This window comes from Myxine glutinosa, chromosome 7, assembly GCF_964187855.1.
Source record: "Myxine glutinosa chromosome 7, kmMyxGlut1.1, whole genome shotgun sequence".
In the NCBI taxonomy this organism is placed as follows: Eukaryota; Metazoa; Chordata; class Myxini; order Myxiniformes; family Myxinidae; genus Myxine; species Myxine glutinosa.
Genome location: NC_136267.1, coordinates 55697933 through 55719013, shown reverse-complemented (window position 1 = coordinate 55719013; position 21081 = coordinate 55697933). Strand labels below are relative to the sequence as shown.

Here is a 21081-nt window from a genome sequence, read left to right as displayed (position 1 = left end):
CATTGCTTCAGTCTCTCTAAGTAAATTTGAAAATCATTCCAAACAGGAAACTTGCGCTGTTTTTATGGACTTCATAAAGGACACAAACAACAGGCATGACGCATGATGCATTAAGTGTTAAATAAGGTCGTGCAAAAGACAGCATATCCCAAATGCATCAACGGTGGTAAGCTTCTTATTCGACTGTTTGGGTTTTCTTCTTGCAGTTCGAAAAACTTCTTTTATTTTGATTGAATTTTATATTTTGAACACTATAGAACATGAATCAGCTTCTTAGCACATCCAACAATCTGAAGTTTAGCAGCACTTTGGCTTTGAAGTTGGCAAAATTGCCAGCAATCTCAACCAATCAAATTTTCCACTCGCACTCTGCCAGCAGAGGAACATCGATATTCAAAGATCGAATTTCAGCCGAAGGTTTTGAGGAGGAGTGGAGTAAGTACAAAGGCGTTTAGGGGAATTGCAGAAGTTTTGTGATACCCTGTATTCATAATATAATGAACAGCAGATAAAAAACTATGATTTCAAACAACGCCATATAGAGGTAGTGATTATAAAGAAAATCGTTACTATTACCTATCAGCACCCACCAATGACCAGTACACTAAATTAATCCTTAAAAACATGTTGCATGGGTTTTACACACAAGTAGTATTGAGTACCACAATTTCATGCACCACAACTTACCAAGGCTTGTTGGCTGAACTATTTCATTAATAATGTCATAAAATGGAAGATTGACAAGGGTCACAATAGGTGGTGCCACTTGAGGCAACAGTGGTTGCATGCTCAGCTCCTCGTCGTGCGTGGAGCTTTTGAGGCTTAAAGGAAGTTTGCTCTGAGATACAGGCTCTGCATCAAGGTCACAAACTGGCTCCAAACCATAGGAAATGCAGTGCGACGGGGACGTCTGTTGCTGATTGCTGGAGAGGGGAAGCCGAGTAGGCGAGAGTGGTGGGTCAGAGCCGCTGATATCTCCAGCGCTAGGAGGCGACGATGAAGGCAGAGCAGATGAAACATCTATGGCAGTAAGCATGTTTCTGGGGTAACGATGCCGGTGGAGCTCGCGTATTTTAAAATGAATAGCAGGAGTGCATCCCATTTCAAGCGCTTGTAGAACAGCTGTCTGGAGTGCTCGCTTGCGTCCGGTCCGGCTGTGTCCCATGAAGCCCAGGAGCACTTGCAGTTCTGTTATGCGAAATGTCATAACCATATGCTGGGATATCAGAGAAGGCAGATGAAGACGAGGAGAATGTGGGAGAAAAAAAAAGGGGGATCAATAATATTGCAGAAATCATCACACAGAGTTTAAGAAGCACTTGGTGTTTTTTGTTTGTTCTTAGTACCATAACATTTGCAATCAAATGAAAAAAAAAAAGTAGCAAATTATGCTTTGATAGAACACTAAGTTCAACAATCAATCACGATGCCACCATCTGACAACACAAATAAATTATATGACCTGTTGACTATTAAAATAAAGGGTAAAAAAAAAAGTGAATAACATATTGCTTCAGTAAACACAAGCAGCTAAAACATAACTCTCAAGGTAAGCAACCACATCTCATGGGGTACTGGTATTGGAAAGCTCCTGAAAGGTACTGGAATGGTCAACCAGCAGACCTGTACAATGAATGAATGAATGATCGTTTTAAGGCCATTTCCCCCCGCTAGAGCAGGGGTTAGCCTTGCGGGCCCCATGACAATCATGGTTCCCTGTTTGAGGCAATGTTTTTATGGCCGGATGCGCTTCCTGATGCCAACCCTTGGTCGCCTCTTACGATGCGCAGGGATACGGTGTACCTATTCTAAACCGGGGTACACACTGATCATTCATCCCAGCAAGCTGGTACTCAATTTGCCGACCTCGGAAGGATGACAACCCCCCTGGCGTTAATTCAGCGATCGACCGGGATTCGAACCCAGGATCCTAGGATCCCAAGCCGGCACCCTAACCGCTAAGCCAACACCAGGATACGATAGAACAAAATATTAACACCACAAGCTACATCCTTACAAGGGGAGAAAATTAGCTTTGGCTTTACGAAATAACAAAGTCAAGGTAAAATAAAAACAAATACAACTAGAACGGCACTCCGTAGGGCGCATACCTCTGCCAGGCGCAACAGTTTACCTTTTGTATCCCACTGATAGGCCGGATCGGGATTCGGACCTGAACCAAAATCGAATTGGCTTGTTCTTGTCGCCTAACCAACTCGTCCACCAAATCCACCTAATTTTGTCATAATCTGTCCACAACTTTTTGAAACACCATGCTATTTTGGCTCTTTTTTGGCTCTATCACTCAATGGTGAAGAATCACTTTAAAAAATCAAAAATTTCTTGTATTCGGATCCGTATTCAGATATTTCCCAAAATTGAATCGATTCGTCCTTGTCACACACACAACCAGTCCACCAAGTTTTGTCCCAATCAGTCCATAACGTTTTGAGATATCGTTTTAGCCCCATCACTCAATGATGAATAATCCATCTGTTTTCATTTCATAATTCATCTGATTGTCATCCCTGGTGTTGGGCTAGCGGCTAGGGTGCCGGCTTAGGATCCAAGGATCCTGGGTTCGAATCCCGGTCGATCGCTGAATTAACGCCAGGGGGGTTGACTCAGCCTGTCATCCTTCCGAGGTCGGCTAATTGAGTACCAGTTCACTGGTAATTCCCTGTTTGTCGTTAAAGGCGGCAAAAAGGGTTGGCGTCAGGAAGGGCATCCGGCCGTAAAACATTGCTTCAAATAGGGGACCGAAAAACAACAACAACCACGGTTCCCGAAAAAGGCCAACCCCTGCTTTGCGGGGAAAAATGGCCTCTAAAGGTGGTTTATATATTTTTACTCAATGATGAATAATCACTTAAAAAATTATAGTATCCAAATCCAGATGCAGATCTTCACCAAAATCTAATTGTTTCGTCCTTGCCACAAACCCAACCTCTCCACCAGATATTGTCCAAATCCGTCCACGACTTTTTCAGATATCATGTTCACAAACAGACAGACAGACAGAGGTGAAAACAGAATGCAGGACGATAAATACACAAGGATTTTTGTTCACTAATCCCAAGAATCCTGGAGTGTTCTATTGGTTTACAATCAAAGGTTGAACATCAATGACATTTAAATAATTTATTTTGGTGACAACAAATTGCAGGGAAAAGGGCAACATAAAAACACGTGTGTGTGTGTGTGTGTGTGTGTGTGTGTGTGTGTGTGTGTGTGTGTGTGTCGTTAGTTGTAATCCCCATAATTATGCCAGTTTCAGAAGGTGGAGTCCACACAGAGTTTGAAGTACCCACCTCCGTTTCGGTGAAAGATTTTGATTCATGGACTAAGTTGTGAAGTTTTGTTTTGGTGTGAGTGCGTCTACATGTACGTATGTATGTAGGTAGGTATACATGTATTTATGTGTGTACACGCATATGCAATATATCTATAAGCACACAAGATTCCTCACTTCGCTTACGGAAATACCAGTCTTTGCATAATTGCGAAAAACACCTGAAGTGAAAGACATGAAAGAATAGTTTCTACAGCCTCAAAGTCTTCGTAGTGCTGGTGAGTTTCAAGATCTATCGCAGTACAAACATCTCTATGTTGGGCCGCATTGGCATCATGAACTGCTTGTAGTGACAATAGCAGAGCAGCACAGGCATCTCCATGCTGGGCCGCATTGTCATTATGAACTGCTTGCCGTGGTGATGATGGCACAGCAGCACAAGCATCTCCATGCTGGGCCGCATTGGCATCATGAACTGCTTGTAGTGACAATAGCAGAGCAGCACAGGCATCTCCATGCTGGGCCGCATTGTCATTATGAACTGCTTGCCGTGGTGATGATGGCACAGCAGCACAGGCATCTCCATGCTGGGCCGCATTGGCATCATGAACTGCTTGTAGTGACAATAGCAGAGCAGCACAGGCATCTCCATGCTGGGCCGCATTGTCATTATGAACTGCTTGCCGTGGTGATGATGGCAGAGCAGCATGGGCATCTCCATGCTGGGCCGCATTGTCATTATGAACTGCTTGCCGTGGTGATGATGGCACAGCAGCACAGGCATCTCCATGCTGGGCCGCATTGGCATCATGAACTGCTTGTAGTGACAATAGCAGAGCAGCACAGGCATCTCCATGCTGGGCCGCATTGTCATTATGAACTGCTTGCCGTGGTGATGATGGCAGAGCAGCATGGGCATCTCCATGCTGGGCCGCATTGTCATTATGAACTGCTTGCCGTGGTGATGATGGCACAGCAGCACAGGCATCTCCATGCTGGGCCGCATTGGCATCATGAACTGCTTGTAGTGACAATAGCAGAGCAGCACAGGCATCTCCATGCTGGGCCGCATTGTCATTATGAACTGCTTGCCGTGGTGATGATGGCACAGCAGCACAGGCATCTCGATGCTGGGCCGCACTGTCATTATGAACTGCTTGCTGTGGTGATGATGGCACAGCAGCACAGGCATCTCCATGCTGGGCCGCATTGGCATCATGAACTGCTTGTAGTGACAATAGCAGAGCAGCACAGGCATCTCCATGCTGGGCCGCACTGTCATTATGAACTGCTTGCCGTGGTGATGATGGCAGAGCAGCACGGGCATCTCCATGCTGGGCCGCATTGTCATGAACTGCTTGCCATGGTGATGGCAGAGCAGCACGGGCAGCTCTATGTTGGGCTGCATTGGCATCACGAACTGCTCGTCGTCGTGATGGTGGCCAAGCAGCACGGGCAGCTCTATGTTGGGCTGCATTGGCGTCACGAGCCATTTGTAGTTGGTCTGGTGACAGAGAAGCACGGGCAGCTCTAAGTCTGGTCGCATTGGCGTCACGAACTGCTTGTTGTTGCGATGGTGACAAAGCAGCACGGACAGCTCTAAGTCGGGCCGCATTGGCGTCACGAACTGCTTGTCGTTGTGATGGTGACATAGCAGCACGGCGCCGTTGCTGACGTCGTCTTGCCACTTCACGACGGCGCTGCACGATTAATTCATCGATTGTGTTCATTTTATGCATCTTATAATTACAGCTTGTAGAGTTTACACTTAGTCGCTCGTACGTGACCCTTCATATGCACATCATCGAGCAAGGAGCAAGGACTCCCCGTTGCTTCGCTCACAGGTTTAATTAAAAGACAGCATTGTGCACTTCACAAACATACTGAATGTTTGCATCTCAGTGTCGATTAAAAATGCAGTGAAACACGTGAAAAAGGATATTTTATAACACATAGTAGTAGTAGTAGTAGTAGTAGTAATAGTAGTAGTTGTTGTTGGTTCCGTCGTGGCTGTGGTTGTTGTTGTTGTTTGTATGCTGCTTCCGTGTACTTTTTTTTTTTTTTTTCAATTGCTTCGAGAAGTGTGATGAAATATAATTTTTATGTGCTCCTACCATGGCCGTAGAGATATATTCAAAAGGGTTCCTGTTGGTGTAGACCAACATAGTAAAAAATGGTACCGTTTGAACCACTACATTTTAGCTCTAAGTCCTGCAAATGGTACTCGGGTAAATGGACAAAATGTCTTTTTAAAAAAACCACCGAAAAAAAACCCAAAACCCCTCCCCCCCCCCCAAAAAAAAAACAAACCCAAAACCCCCCCCCACAAAAAACCAAAATCAAAACAAAACGAAACTTCCAAGTAAATCTAATATTACTCTTAGCTTCCCAATAGCACCATTCTTATTATTCTATGATAACAGGAAATCCCCAGACGAAAGTATGATGTGTGTGTGTGTGTGTGTGTGTGTGTGTGTGTGTGTGTGTGTGTGTGTGCGCACAATTTGTTTTTACCTGCTATCCTCACAAGTGGGTGGGCCTCAGGAGATTGGACTGAGATCTACCAGGTCTCAAAGTATCCACCTCCATTAGCATGTGTGTGTGTGTGTGTGTGTGTGTGTGTGTATGTGTATGTATGCACGCGCACACATGTGTATTTGTATGTGTGGGTGTGGTGTGTGTATATGTGTGTATACGTGCATGCAATGGTGTGCAAGTGTACTCACAAAATATGTGCAATATCAGGGGTCGAAATTATCGACGGCATCGATGGCAAAAGCCGGCGTGCCCAAGCTATTTGCCGTGCTGCCCCCAAACTTTTCATGATCACTACAGGCAGAGAGTTGCAGTGCCCTTTTTCTTCAGTTGCTGCTGTGCCATTTTTGTCAATAAAGCATAATAATAGAGACCAAAGTATGAATAAAGTAATGATGAAAACAACAAACTGACTTTGACGGCTTTCGTTTTCTCAGTGCATGTCGGAACATTAGCGTAGTAAGCATATACATTGTCTAAGCTACCTCGTTTCCCGTTCTTACTGAATACAGAATGTTGCAGTCCTACTATCGTCCTTGGGTACGGGAAACGAGGTTCAAGGGCATCCCATAATTTCTATTGGCCCCGCCTACCATTCGTCATCCCATACGTCATCCAGCATCATCAATGAAATGCAAAGCATTATGGGCTATTATGAGCGCATAAATTACAGCATGGCTATTATTGCAGGGTTGCACACCCACGTCGTAGCCTACCAACCGCGCTGTATTAGCGGGGGTAATACTCATGGTTGGGAAGGCCTTCCGATTGCTTCCGTCCCGACTATAGGTATGTTACAATCCCGCAAGGTCAGCGGTGGTGTACATCTGCCGCTGTACCTGTGCGCACATGTCTACGAGAGGCTGTAGGGATCTCCAAGAAATGCAGGTTTTTCATTGGCTGTCAGAGGGTATTTCCGCGTACGTCATAGCCGATGACGTAGTGGAATTGTTTGCGCTTCTAACCTCGTTTTAGAATTTACACGAGACCTCTTCAATTTCTGTCATACGATCGACTCGAAAGTTTGGCTTGTGTTCAGCACTTTTCAAATTAACGATCGAATGTTCTGGACAAAATAAAAGGTATGTTGGACGTTTTTCCAACATGTTATCTAGTTTGTGGTGGAATTTCATTGCAATCTGATGATGCGAAGTAAGATATTTTACCGTGGTAAGTCGGTAAAGAGCAGTGGTAAGTCTGTTGCCATGTCATACTTAGTCAATATAATCACTAGTATTGTGTCTCTGACAGTTTTTGATTGAAGCCCATTGTCTGACGTCAATATAGTGGACAGATGAATTTGCCTGAAATATAAATAAGTAGAAACATAAATCAGGATGCCAAGCCATAGAGGAAGCAATAGTTATGGATGATAAAATGTAAATAATCAAACAAGTGCCATAAAAACACAAGTGCCATAAACACATCTTTATGCAACATGTCTTCCACCACTGTCTTTTCAGATTGATGACCTCATGAGGCAGTTGTTCTACCTGTTCAAAAGATCAGCGAAAAAGTGGAAGAACATGGAACAACTTACGGACATAATTGATGAGCATGTGCTTAAACCAACAAAAGCATGTGGAACCAGATGGATTGGTCACCGACTGCTTGCTGTAAAAGCTTTGGACAGGGATTACAAGACCCTCCGTATGCTTTTTGACGACCTGGGCTCTGGTGAGAGAGAAGATACAACTGCAACGGTGTCTGCCACCATGAAGGGGCGCATCAAAGACTTGAAAACCCATAAATTTGCATTGTATCTGGCAGTGTATCAGGACTTGTTGCAAGAACTTTCAGTTCTGTCGAATAGATTCCAGGCAGAGGACATCCCCATCACCTCTGTGAGAGCCAGTGTTGAGGTTGCTGCTCTTGCCCTGAAGGCACAACTGGAAACTCCAGGCACTCATGTACAGAAGTTTGAGAGGGAAGTGCAGGAAGCCAACACTGACTCTGACACTGAGGATGGGGACAATCAGACCAAGAGGCTGAAGTACAGGGATCTGGAGCTTTATGGTCCTAGAGTACCATCTGTTGAGGAGTTTCAGGCTGGACCCTTGAAAACTGTAGTTGACAAAGTGATTGATTGTTTGGACAAGAGATTTAACGAGTTCTATGAGAATGAGGTCCTGATTGCCTTTGAGGTGTTTGACCCCAGCAACATGCCAAAGGGCAAGGACACCCTTGCTGCCTATGGCAATGCCAAAGTCACTTACCTTAGCAATCACTTTCAGCAAATCATTGAAAGAAATGGTTGTGATCCAAGTCAAATACAAAGGGAATGGCTGTCCTTGAAGCTTGACATCAGCAGAAATCATGGAGAGGAGTCCAATTTCCTACGTCTATGGAAGACCATTCTGACAGAAAAGGGCCACAAATACCCTAATATACTTCATCTGGTGCAGATCTGCCTTGTGTGCCCAGTGGCCACATCACATGTAGAGAGGCAGTTCTCAGCAGTGAAGCGTATTCTTGGGGATTGGAGGCTAAAACTGGGGTTGGGTATGCAGGAACACCTTCTGCGCATCAGCACAGAAGGGTCCGACCCCGACGACTTTGATCCTACACGTAGCATTGCCAGGTGGCATTCTATGAGTGCATTTGGACGTAGGCCTGATACTACACCCCTCTCCCCCAAGGGTGATTGAATTGTAATCATGTATACCTGACTCAATACTGAGTCAGTATTGAGTAAAGATGATGTCTGATGATGATGATGAAAAAAGTTCAACTCTGTCAAACAAAAGTTAAACTTTGTTACATGGACATGATGACAATGCAGTTCTGACTGAGTTGAGTTGAGTTTTGAGAGAAATCAAATGTGAAACTGTTATTGAGATTCAAATTCTAAAAATACATTATTAAAAAGTTTAAGTTGATTTACTTGTTCTGTCAAACAAAGGTTAAACTTTGTTACATGGCCATGATGACAATGCAGTTCTGAGTTGAGTCGAGTTTTCTGAAACTGTTTATATTCTAAAAATACATTATTAAAAAGTTTAAGTTGATTTACTTGTTCTGTCAGTAACATTTCCCTGCCTGTTTAAGTTACCGACACACTTTGCCTTTGTGCCCACAAGAATAATTCTAGATTGCCTTGGTGCCCCCCAAACCCAAAAGAAAATGCCTTGGTGCCCCCCAAACCCAAAAGAAAATGCCTTGGTGCCCCAAAAAATTTGAAGTCATCAAAGGCAAACATTGCTGTGCCCTCCCTGCAGAGTAATTCAACCCCTGCAATATGTCACGCACAAGACGCATGTACACTGTACTGGCCTCAATGGGAGCTATATAGTCCGTGCCTGGAACCTCAAACATAAAAATAAAAAAACCCACTGTATATGTCATGTATAACATGCGTGTATACTACCCAACATGCATATGTGTATTAAATGGATAAAAATAATGTGTGCATACAATACACAGCATATGATGTCACCCAAAACAAAACAAAACAAAACATGCCAAAGCAAAAGCAAAACCAAACGTGTATAAACCATAATCATGCATCTGTACGTGCAAATCATGACTCATGCGTGTGTGTGTGTGTGTGTGCACGTGTCACCGGTCCTCATCTTTCTTAGGTCCCCATTCCACTTGGCTCCGCCAAAGCTCATGCCCACTCCTACTCCTACTCGGGTCTGCTAAATATCAGATCTCCATTCCACTCAGGTCCACAAAATCTCAGGCCTCCCCTTTCTGTGTGCGTCCTCCTCGCAGGTTAGAGTCGGCAAAATCCATGGGTGACTTCCCCTCCCCTACCCAACCCCCCCCAAAACCGCCCACGTAAATGGATCACAGAGCTCGGTTCCCTGCAGGCATAACATGGCATAAAGGTAGTGGCTAAATCCTGGGCCCTTGGTCCCAGCATGATAAGGTCGGAGAAACCCAGCAAGCCTCCAGGCCAGGCCGTGTCCCAGACGATCCATGCAAAGTCATGCTGCCTCCCTTGCCGCCGTGTGTGTGTGTGTGTGTGTGTGTGTGTGTGTGTGTGTGTGTGTGTGTGTGTGTGTGTGTGTGTGTGTGCATGTGCATAGGAGCGTGTGAGCGTGTAAGTGTATGCAGGCATGCACGCGTGTTTGTGTATACAGATCAAAACAGAGTATTTTTGGTGGGGGTTTTTTTGTTCTTGGTATCAGAACTGAGGCTTTCCTTACTACAAGGCTGTCTGTTTTATGTTTTTCTGCAAGAAAGGCTCTCTCTCTAATTGATAACATGTTTCGTGCAATGGCAGAACTGGAACAACGCCTTTGACGGAATTTAAAACTGCTCGCAATTTAAAAGTCCTCCTGTCGTCCTGATGCATAAATTAAATACACCTCCCGCCGTGTATTACTAAATAATTCGCCGCCACAATAAAAACATATCAAAGCCACATAATTCAAAACCACTCCTGCTGCACAATTCAAAAGTTCACTTGTAGTCCCGTTGCAAAATTCAAAATACCTCTCACTGCATAATTAAAAAATATCCCCATGGGGACCGACTGTTATTTCCCCACAGTTTGAGAAGATTCCAAAATAAATTACCTGAATTTGAGGAGAAACCCCTTTTCACCCTCTTATAGGGGGCAGATCGGATGGGTAGCACAACCCCATGAGACCTTACAATGTTCTGATGAATCATACCAAATTTGGTCCATAATCGGTTAATATAGTTTCTGAGGAAAATATGTCTCGGTGAAGATGAGGGATTAGGGGAAGGAGCCCGTGGCCCCTGTTGCATTTGTGGGGTAAATTGTTTAATGATGGTACACTTGTGGGGCTGGGCTTGCAATGATGAGAAGCTGTGATTGTTAGGGTGTATCTTGTGTGAAATGCCAGGCCAGCTGTGAAACCAGATTAGCTCTTTTATTTCTTCCTTCCCTTTCAACTTTATTTTTATTCTTTTGTTAAAAAAAAGAAATCTTCCTTATCAACCTTCTCCCTCCCACCGGAGCTCTACATAACTGAATAGAGAAAGAACCTCTGGGAGAAAAAGAAAGAAGAGGAGGAGAGAGGAAGAAGAGTGCATTGGGATGGGGGAACGAAGGCGAAGACGAACGCATGACACGCGGTCCAAGTTTTGAAGAGAAACTCGGCCTGTGTGAGCTTTTTGAGTATTTCATTAATCTCTCCAAGGGCTGCCTGTTGGAGGCACAGTCGGTGCCGGAGAGATTGGGGTGGAGGAGGGTTTTCCTGTTGCACGTGGAATCGTGAGGAAAAGTGGAAGAGGGAGCAGAAACGTTTGCTCCTCGTCAAGTATCGTCTGAGCCGACCAGAAGCAACGTGCGGCTTCATGGTTTTTCAGAAACTGCTCTGGGCAAGTCGTTCGTGGAGTTTGAGGACACCCACTGATAAAGAGAAGAATGGAGGTGAGGCGCCATCCTCGGGACACGTGTCTGGGGCAAAGCAGCCGGACGCCACCTGAAACAGGCCTGAATTTCCCTCCTCCTCTCCCGCTTTTATTTTACCCATTATTTTCTTTATATTCTGGCGAATATTCCTTTGTTATTTTGCTTCCCCCTCCCTCCCCTTTGGGATTAGCTAGGGATACCAGGTGGGTTGTTTAATTGTCTTGTCCATATTGTCTTGGGCGCCTGTCTGTTCTTCTTTAATTACTTGATCTTTACCACTGCATATCAGTGGGATTTCTTTTCCTGATGATTTATCTATTCCTTGGTGATATACTCTGTTTTTCTTGATCTTGAGTAAAGGATTTGCATTTATTCCACGGTTTTGAATTTGCCTTGCATTTCTGGATTGGCATACTGTGTGTTGAAGAGTCGGGGGGTGTAAAATTGCGTCAGCATTTGGATGGTAACTTCGCTTGGTCACTTCTGACTGCTCATACAGTGCGACCCGCCCACAGGAAACATATTGGCCTCCCGAGAACATCGATTAGGATCTCCGGAGCAATAGGCAGGAGCTCCACCTCACCCCCAGGAGCCCTTCACGAAGGTCATACCAGCCCTGCTTTCCAGGGAAGATATGGCCATGGGGAGCAAAGCTTAAGGTTAAGGCATATTCCCAATTCCTCGTGGTGAGTTTGGTGTGGTCTGTCTGGCGATTTCTCAGAAGAAGATTTTTGAATAAAATACCAATATTTGGAGCAAACCCCTCTTTCATCCCCTTTATAGGGGACACATACAGATGGGGAGCACAACCCCAAGAGACCTTGCTGTTCTGATGCATCATACCAAATTTCGTCCATATCGGTCGGGTAGTTTGAGAGATGGTATTGGTTTAGTCAAATGCGTATGGAACGGACATACATTGGGACCCACTCTTTGAGGTCATTTCGGAGAAATTCCAAAATAACATAAAAACCGCTCCTACTGCACAATTCAAAACACCTCACCATCATGTAACACCTCTCAAAATACCTCGCCGCTCACCACATATGATCACATGACTGTCTGACCAACATCTGTAGGGATACTTATTACTGACTTAATATCACTGCACTCAGATACTCTGCAGCACTCAAAAAACGTCACTTGTTGATAATAGTATCAAAATGCCTGCAAACGTCCACCTCAATCACCGACTATACCTCTGCGTGTCAAGAAAGGATGTAAAGCTGTTTTTAAGAGCTATTACCTCATACCACATTTGCAACATCTAAGAGCGATTATCTCCGCTGCACCATGGGCCAGCTTGTCAGGGAGACTGAGCAGGGCAAAATGACAATCAAGGAGTTTTGGCAGGAGTACAATATCAAGAAGGCACTCAAAAATATTAGCAAGGCATAGAATGAGGTAACTGCTTCAACTATGAATGCAGTGTGGAAAAAAAGTGCGCCCGGAATGTGTTCACAAATCCACTGGAAATGACGAGGGCGACATCAATCCGAGGAACATGCAGCAGGCAAACAAGGACACAGTGAAGCTGGCACATAAGGCTAGCTTTACTGAGGCCAAACAGAGAGATGTGGAACAGCTCTTCGCTAGTCATGCAGAGGAAATGACAGACGAGGAGCTTCTCCAGCTGGAGCAGGTGAGAGCAGCAGAAGAGAAGGAATCTGACACTCCCCCCCACCCTAGAAAAGAGCCTCACAGTTAAGATCCTTGGGAAGACTCTCCCTCCTGTTTTTTGATAAGGCTCTGGAGTTGTTGCAAGAAAACAATGCTCAGACACAGAGGAGTGGAGAGGTTGCCCACACTGTTTGCAGTGCCATCAACTGCTGCCAAGTTCTGTATCAACGGAAGAAACAAAAAGCCACCAGCCACCCATGACAGCTTTAGAAGAGCAAATAAATTTTCCACCTCCACTGCAATTTCAACCAGCCATGCCACCACCACTCCATCTTCCAGCCGTGCCATCGACATAGCCTGGAAGAGTGTCGAGGAGGGCAGTGACGTTAGCAAAGAGGAGAGCGAGGGGTTGGACAACCCCCGTCCCTCTCTCTGAGTGAACCCGAGCTCTTTGCTATAACAGTATACATTTTTTACCAGTGGACAAATCACAAGACTAAAAGAGCTTAGCATTGCTGCTGTTGGGGTTCTTGTTGGAATCTATTTTTGAAATGTGCACACATTGGTCAGACAGCAGTTGGACCACACCCACATCTGTCACTCGACTCCACTCACTAAAGCACAGAGACAAAATGATATGACCGCTATCTTGCATTTTTCTGGTGGGCCTAACATTATACCTGAAGGCCTCTGCTGATTATACACTGTGTTTGGTGTAGATCTCCCATGCCCCATCCCCTTCATTAACGGTATGGACCTCAAACATCCGGGGCCTCCGTTCAAACTTAACTGATCTCTCCATACAGGTTGCTTCTGACAAACCAGATGTGATCTGCTTAACAGAAACATTCCTCCTTCATGATGTCTCTGATTCCTTAGTATCTCTCCCGGGTTACTCCCTCCTCCGGTATGATAGACCTGAGCCTCGTCCTGGAGGTGGGGTTGCTATCTTTATCAAAAACTTTCTTTCTCACTCGCCCTGCACTGCCCTCTCTCCACCTCACCCCCAGGAATACCTCTGGCTACGGCTTCCCCTTCGCTCCCACCTCTTGTTCATTTGTGTGTTGTACCGTCCACCAAACAGTGATGACTCCATCGACATCTCGCTGTCTGATAATATGGACCAACTTCTATCGACTCATCCCAACTCTCTCTTCCTCATATGTGGTGATTTCAATTGTCACCATGCCAGTTGGCTGGGTGTGGGTACCTCTCTCACCAGCCATGGCTCCTCAGCAAAGGACTTCTGCGACTCACTGGAACTGACACAATCTGTCAATTTCCCAACCCGGATCTCAGTCAACGGAGCATATTCTCTTCTGGACTTGGTTATGACTAACTTCCCTGAAAATGTCTGCTGCTCTTCTTCTGCTCCAGTCGGCTCATCTGATCATGTGCTTGTTAAAGTGGACATCTCTCTGACCATTCTCAGGGAGCCTCCTCAGCGTCGACAAGTCTGGCATTTCACTCAGACCAACTGGCACGGTCTTCAAGCAGCCATCAATCATCTGGACTGGTCTCCCATCTCTACCACCTCTGACATCAACTCATCCTGGGAATTCTTCCAAAGTAAATTGCTCTCTCTCATGCACAGATTTATCCCATCTCGTCTTCAGTTGTCATACCCTTCCTCCCGTCAATGGTACACGGATTCTTGTGGTGAGGCTGTTGCCCAGAAACAACTTGCCTTCGTCTCCTGGAAAGCAAATCCAACGGAAGGAAATCTCATTTCCTTTCACAAAGCCCGAAACAAGTGTGTGTCCACTCTCAGGAGAGCCAGGAAACAATATCTCTCCGTTCTCAAGACCGAACTCTCTTATCTGTCTCCCTCTTCCAAATCCTGGTGGCGTCTGGTCAAATCTGTTTCTGGTGTTTGTTCCCCCTCGATCCCCTCCATCACTTCAAACGGCTACACAGCTGACTCCGCACGTGAAAAAGCGGCATGCCTCAACTCTGTCTTTGCCTCTAAATCTTGTGTCCCAAACCCATCCCTCTCTGTACCCACCGTACCCAGTTGCTCCTGGACTCTGTGTCCTTTCCTCCTGACAAGGTGGAAAAGTTTCTGTCAACCCTCGACTCTGATTCTGCAACTGGACCTGACGGCATCAGCCCACAGGTCCTAAAATCCTGTTCTTCCGCTCTTTCACTTTCTCTCTCTGTTCTCTTCACCCTCTCTTTTGCTCAAGGTCATCTGCCATCTGCTTGGAAATCAGCCAACATCACCGCTTTACCCAAAAAAGGTGCAAAAACAGATCCTAGCAACTACAGACCAATCAGCCTTCTCCCAATTATCAGCAAAGTCATGGAATCCATCATTGCTTCGGATATGAAATCTTTCCTCTTCTCCAATGGCTTGATCTCTGATCATCAATTTGGTTTCAGACCAGGTCACTCTACTCTGGACATGCTGCTTCTGCTGTCTCAACAATGGATGGAGGTCCTCAATGCCAAACAGGAAATTAGAGCTGTCTCTCTCGACATATCACGTGCCTTCGATACGGTCTGGCACCCCGCTCTGCTCACCAAACTCTCCTCCTTTGGTATCCATGGAAATCTCCACGCATGGCTGGCAGACCTCCTCTCTAGTCGTAGTCAACGTGTGGCCCTGAATGGGTTTCTCTCATCTCCTCTTCCTGTTCAGGCTGGAGTTCCCCAAGGCAGTGTTCTGGGCCCTGTGCTTTTTCTGGTCTTCATCAATGATCTCTCCGACTCTCTTGAAAATCCTCTCTATCTCTTTGCTGATGACTCCACTCTCTGCCGCTCCATTCCTCATCCCTAAGATCGGCAGTCTGCAGCCTCCTCACTCTCTGCAGACCTGGACAAAATCACTGACTGGGCAAACAAGTGGAACATGTCTTTCAATCCTGACAAATCTCACACTCTTACGATGTCTCTCCAAAAAGACCGACTGGTCAACCCTCCCATCCACTTTCTGAATAATCCTCTCCAAGAAGTTCCGTCACTCAAGCTTTTGGGTCTCAATATCTGCCTTGATCTTTCCTGGGAAAACCACATTTCAAATCTGGCCTCCAAAGCCAGTCGTTGACTGGGCAGCCTCCGTCATGCGAAGTCCTTCCTTGGCACACCTGAGCTCCTCACCACATACAAGGCTTTCATCCACAGCTCAATGGAATACTGCTCTCCCCTCTGGGCTGGTGCTCCTGCCTCACACCGAGCTCGTCTTCACGCTGTTGAAACCAAAGCGTTCAGAATCATTGGAATCTCCCGTGATGAAGCTACGTCCGAGGGCCTTTCACGTACTCACCGCAGGCAGGTTGGTGGTCTTTCTGTCTTCTACCGACTCCTCTCCGGCCTTGCTCCTCCAGCTCTCTCTGGGCTCTGTCCCACAAATATTCCTACAGGTCGCACAAGATCCGCCTGCAACCCTGTTATGGTTAAACTGCCAAAATCAAGACTCTCTGCTCACCTTCACTCCTTCATTCCTCTTTTCTCCCACTTCTGGAACAAACTCCCTCACTCTCTTCAATCCCACTCCACCCTCCAGGTCTTTAAAACAGCTGTTCACCACCATCTCATATCTTCCCCCATCCAAAACCTTGATCCTTTCTACCCCCGTTAATTTCACCCCAAATCCACTTTTTTGAAATATCAACTTCTTTCCTGGAAGTCCATGGTGTCCTTGTGTTTATACTTCTCCCAACTCCCCCCACCCCCCTTCCCACGCCACCTCCCCCAAGCCCTCTCCCTCCCACACACATTCCCGATTTCCCTGCTCTCAAATGTTGTGTTTGTGTCCTTCCCCCTCTCTCCCCATCTTGTCTACCGCTCCCGATGTTATTTGTTTTGTGTGTCTGTTTGTCTTTCTGTGTGATTAATGTTCGCTCTTTCACGAGTCTCGATCTTGTATACAAAAAAAAAAAAAAAAAAATAAAAAAAAAAAAAAAATCCCTTTATCAGATCTTGTCGCAGGTTATGACCACATAGCAATCATTCCTGTTTATTTGTGCAAGTTGGACTGCACAGTATGTGGTTAAATCATTATACATACTGTTTAAGTGTGTTATTTTTTGTGTCAAATTTATTTTGGGTATTATTATTTTTAACGGCGTAGCCCAAAGGGCAATGCTGTGCGCTGTCTGTCTGTCCAGTGCATGTATGTATGTATGTATGTATGTATGTATGTACTAGTGGGGTCACCCGTGGGAATCCCACGGGCATGGACGTGTGTGACATTTCGACATATTGAGTTAGATGCTGCACATTCATTTTTACAAAATGGTTACTGGCAATTCATCAGATCCAGAAATGGTGGAATGAACACAATTTATTTATTTCACATAATATGTGACCCCTCACTCCTCTCCACCTGACACTCTCCTCTCTCCACCTGACACTCTCCTCTCTCCACCCTCACGCATCTCCAATCCCACTCCTCCTCACACTCCTCTCCAATCCCACTCTCCTCACTCCTTTCCAATACCTCCTCACTCCTTTCCAATACCTCCTCACACTCCTCTCCAATACCTCCTCACACTCCTCTCCAATACCTCCTCACACTCCTCTCCAATACCTCCTCACACTCCTCTCCAATACCTCCTCACACTCCTCTCCAATACCTCCTCACACTCCTCTCCAATACCTCCTCACACTCCTCTCCAATACCTCCCCACACTCCTCTCCAATACCTCCCCACACTCCTATCCAATACCTCCTCACACTCCTCTCCAATCCCTCACACTCCTCTCAAATCCCTCACACTCCTCTCAAATCCCTCACACTCCTCTCAAATCCCTCACACTCCTCTCAAATCCCTCACACTCCTCTCAAATCCCTCACACTCCTCTCAAATCCCTCACACTCCTCTCAAATCCCTCACACTCCTCTCAAATCCCTCACACTCCTCTCAAATCCCTCACACTCCTCTCAAATCCCTCACACTCGTCTTCAATTCCTCATACTCCCCTCCAATCGCGCCCCACTTGCCTCTCCAATCGCTCCTCACTCTCCAACCCCTCGCTCCTCTCCAACACCTCCTCACACTCCTCTCCAACACCTCCTCACACTCCTCCCCAACACCTCCTCACACTCTCCAATACCTCCTCGCACTCCTATCCAATACCTCCTCGCACTCCTATCCAATACCTCCTCGCACTCCTATCCAATACCTCCTCACACTCCTCTCCAATACCTCCTCACACTCTCCAATACCTCCTCGCACTCCTCTCCAATACCTCCTCGCACTCCTCTCCAATACCTCCTCACACTCCTCTACAACCCCTCACACTCCTCTACAACCCCTCACACTTCTCGCCAACCCCTCACACTCCTCACCAACCCCTCACACTCCTCACCAACCCCTCACACTCCTCTCCAACCCCTCACACTCCTCTCCAAGCCCTCACACTCCTCTCCAAGCCCTCACACTCCTCTCCAAGCCCTCACACTCCTCTCCAATACCTCCTCACACCACTCTCCAATACCTCCTCACACTCCTCTCCGCTCCAATCGGCCCTCACTCTCCGCTCCAATCGTCCCTCAGTCTCCGCTCCAATCGGCCCTCACTCTCCACTCCAATCGGCCCTGGGGTCACTCGTGGGAATCCCACGGGGCATGGACGTGTGAGACATTTCGACATATTGAGTTAGATGCTGCACCTGCACATTCAGTTTCACAAAATTGTTACTGGCAATTTATCAGATGCACAAATGATGTAATCTACACAATGTATTTACTTCTGATAACATGTGAATGCATGTGCGTGCACACCCACACACACATACACACATATACACACACAAACACACGTACAACCACACACATACATACACACACATACACCCAAACACATATACACACACACATACACACAAACACACACACACACACATATCCACAAACACATCTCGTTTTTTCATTTCTGTTCCTCACAATTTTGTCTCTCTCTTATTCACAGACACACACACACACACACACACACACACACACACACACACATATATATACACACACATATATACACACACACACACACACACACACACACACACACACACACACACACACACACACACACACACACACACACACACACACACACACACACACACACACCTCGTTTTTTCATTTCTGTACCTCACAATTCGGTCTCTCTCTTATTCACAGACACACACACACATATATGTATACACACACACATATGTATACACACACACATATGTATACACACACATATGTATACACACACACATACACACACATATACACACACGTGCACCCACACACATATACTGTATACACATATACACTCACACACATATATATATATATATATATATATACATATATATACACACACACACTTTTTTTTTTTTCTTTCTTTTTTTGTATACGGAATCGAGGCTCGTGAAAGCTAACATTTACTTCACAAACAAATCAACCAGACAAACAAAATATATAAAAAGAGGGAGCGGAAAACAATATGGGGAGAGAAGGGGAAGCACACAAACACAACATTTGAGAGCAGGGAGATGTGTGGAAGGGAGAGGGCTTGGGGGGAAGAGGCGTGGGAAGGGGGGGGGGGGGGGGGGGGAGGGAGAAGTATAAAACACAAGGACACCAAGGACTTCCAGGACAGAAGTTGGTATTTCAAAAAAGTGGAATTGGGGTGAAATTAGCGGGGGTAGAAAAGATCAAGGTTTTGGATGGGGGAAGATAAGAGATGGTGGTGAACAGCTGTTTTAAAGACCTGGAGGGTGGAGTGGGATTGAAGAGAGTGAGGGAGTTTGTTCCAGAGGCGGGAGAAAAGAGGAATGAAGGAGTGAAGGTGAGCAGAGAGTCTCGATTTTGGCAGTTTCACCATAAGAGGGTTGCAGGCAGATCTTGTGCGACCTGTAGGAATATTTGCGGGACAGAGCCCAGAGAGAGCTGGGGGGGCAAGGCCAGAGAGGAGTCGGTAGAAGACGGAAAGACCACCAACCTGCCTGCGGTGAGTGAGTGAGAGGCCCTTGGAGTTAGCTTCATCGCGGGAGATTCCAATGATTCTGAATGCTTTGGTTTCAACAGCGTGAAGACGAGCTAGGTGTGAGGTAGGAGCACCAGACCAGAGGGGAGAGAAGTATTCCATTGAGCTGCGGATGAAAGCCTTGTATGTGGTGAGGAGCTCAGGTGTGCCAAGGAAGGACTTCGCACGACGGAGGATGCCCAGTCGGCGACTGGCTTTGGACGCTGGGTACTTCTGCTAGTAACTAATGAAATAAAAACGAAGAAATATCTCTGGTAGCGAGGCGGCATAGCTGAAAAATCGTTCATTTTTGTGATAGAAGCGCCAGATTTTCTACATTTATAGCCGGCGAAGCCGGTGTTGTCAATAAACGAGTACGTATTATGTTGAAAACCTGATTATGCCTTGGCTCGAGAATCCGAAGCACAGTGGGCGCAGCCATCTTGCAGAGGCGGAAGTATGCATAACAAATTTAAAACGTTCATTCGGAGTTTCTTTCACCCGTCGTCGTTTGATTCACAATCTTATGCACCTCCGATGTATTAATAAAATAATTTAAGACCAACATCGGCCCGCACGGGCCTGGTTATCTTCAACAAAACGCGTCACCAAACACCGGACCCAATGAGAGTCGAGCATTTGCAAAAATATTTCTAAAATGAAAGCGCTCAATGGTGGGGTGCGTGGGCACCATCGACCGGATGCGGAAGTTTGCATAAAACAATTGCGAAAAAGTTCAATAGGAGTTTGTTTCACCCGTCGTTCTTTGATTCACAATATAATGAAACCTCTAATTAGTAATTAAAATACGTTAAGACCAACCTCGTTATCTTCAACAAAAATCGTCATCAAACACTAGAACCAATGAGATTCGAGCATTTGAAAAAATATTTTTTTACCAGCTTATTACGCGTTTCGGACGGTGAAAACGGCGTCAAATATTCTAAAATTGACGAAGAATTATTTTTTAGAAATCTCGCGGCCGTCGGAGAACCGAATCAGCCAATCAGCGCCCTCGATACAGGACATCTTACCAGCGCCCTCGACACGTCTGCGACGCCGGGAACGAGGTTGGTGCAAAACAACCGAATCACGCGTAAGCATATGCTGCTCGAAATAGCTCTCATCATAGACTCAAATTTCCTAAGCTAAATCGTCATTGCTTTGGGCACTGTTGTCTGTTACGGAGAAAGAACAAGAACCGAAATGAAAGGAAAAATGGTACAACCTCCACCAGTGCTATCATCACTGAAACATGATTCGACAACAGTCCGTGGTAACTTGAGAGAGGTTTTTACGTTGCACCAAGTAAAGCCATCGGATGTGACACCATTGTCTTCT

The 21081-nt window shown here is 45.9% G+C and overlaps 2 protein-coding genes across 7 annotated transcripts in view; one reads left to right on the top strand and one right to left on the bottom strand.

Annotated features, from left to right (window-relative positions):
* The window catches only part of LOC137431262 (E3 SUMO-protein ligase PIAS1), a 97510-nt gene that overhangs the window by 21147 nt on the left and 55282 nt on the right, over positions 1–21081 (bottom strand). For 3 of the 4 annotated variants that reach the window (XM_068122376.2, XM_068122378.2, XM_078781756.1), the window contains exon 2: positions 688–1216. In XM_068122376.2, coding sequence (XP_067978477.2) covers positions 688–1216 — 529 coding nt within the window. Of the gene's footprint in view, positions 1–687; positions 1217–18220; positions 18557–21081 lie in introns of those variants that run through there. The other variant, XM_068122377.2, reaches the window with a different exon arrangement.
* Positions 6419–8835, top strand: LOC137430549 (E3 SUMO-protein ligase KIAA1586-like). 3 transcript variants are annotated; one of them, XM_068121373.2, is made up of 2 exons: positions 6419–6616; positions 7291–8835. In XM_068121373.2, exon 2 carries the CDS (start codon positions 7303–7305, stop codon positions 8473–8475), a length of 1173 nt encoding a protein of 390 aa, XP_067977474.2. In that variant the 5' UTR covers positions 6419–6616; positions 7291–7302; the 3' UTR covers positions 8476–8835. The 3 variants fall into 3 exon arrangements, with proteins under 3 accessions (XP_067977474.2, XP_067977472.2, XP_067977473.2); XM_068121371.2 differs by having other exon boundaries at positions 6570–6909; XM_068121372.2 differs by lacking the exon at positions 6419–6616 and adding an exon at positions 6913–6997.

What these genes read in the sequence shown, in the direction of transcription:
- LOC137430549 (XM_068121373.2), top strand. Translation starts at nt 7,303, where the DNA reads ATGAGGCAGTTGTTCTACCTGTTCAAAAGATCAGCGAAAAAGTGGAAG.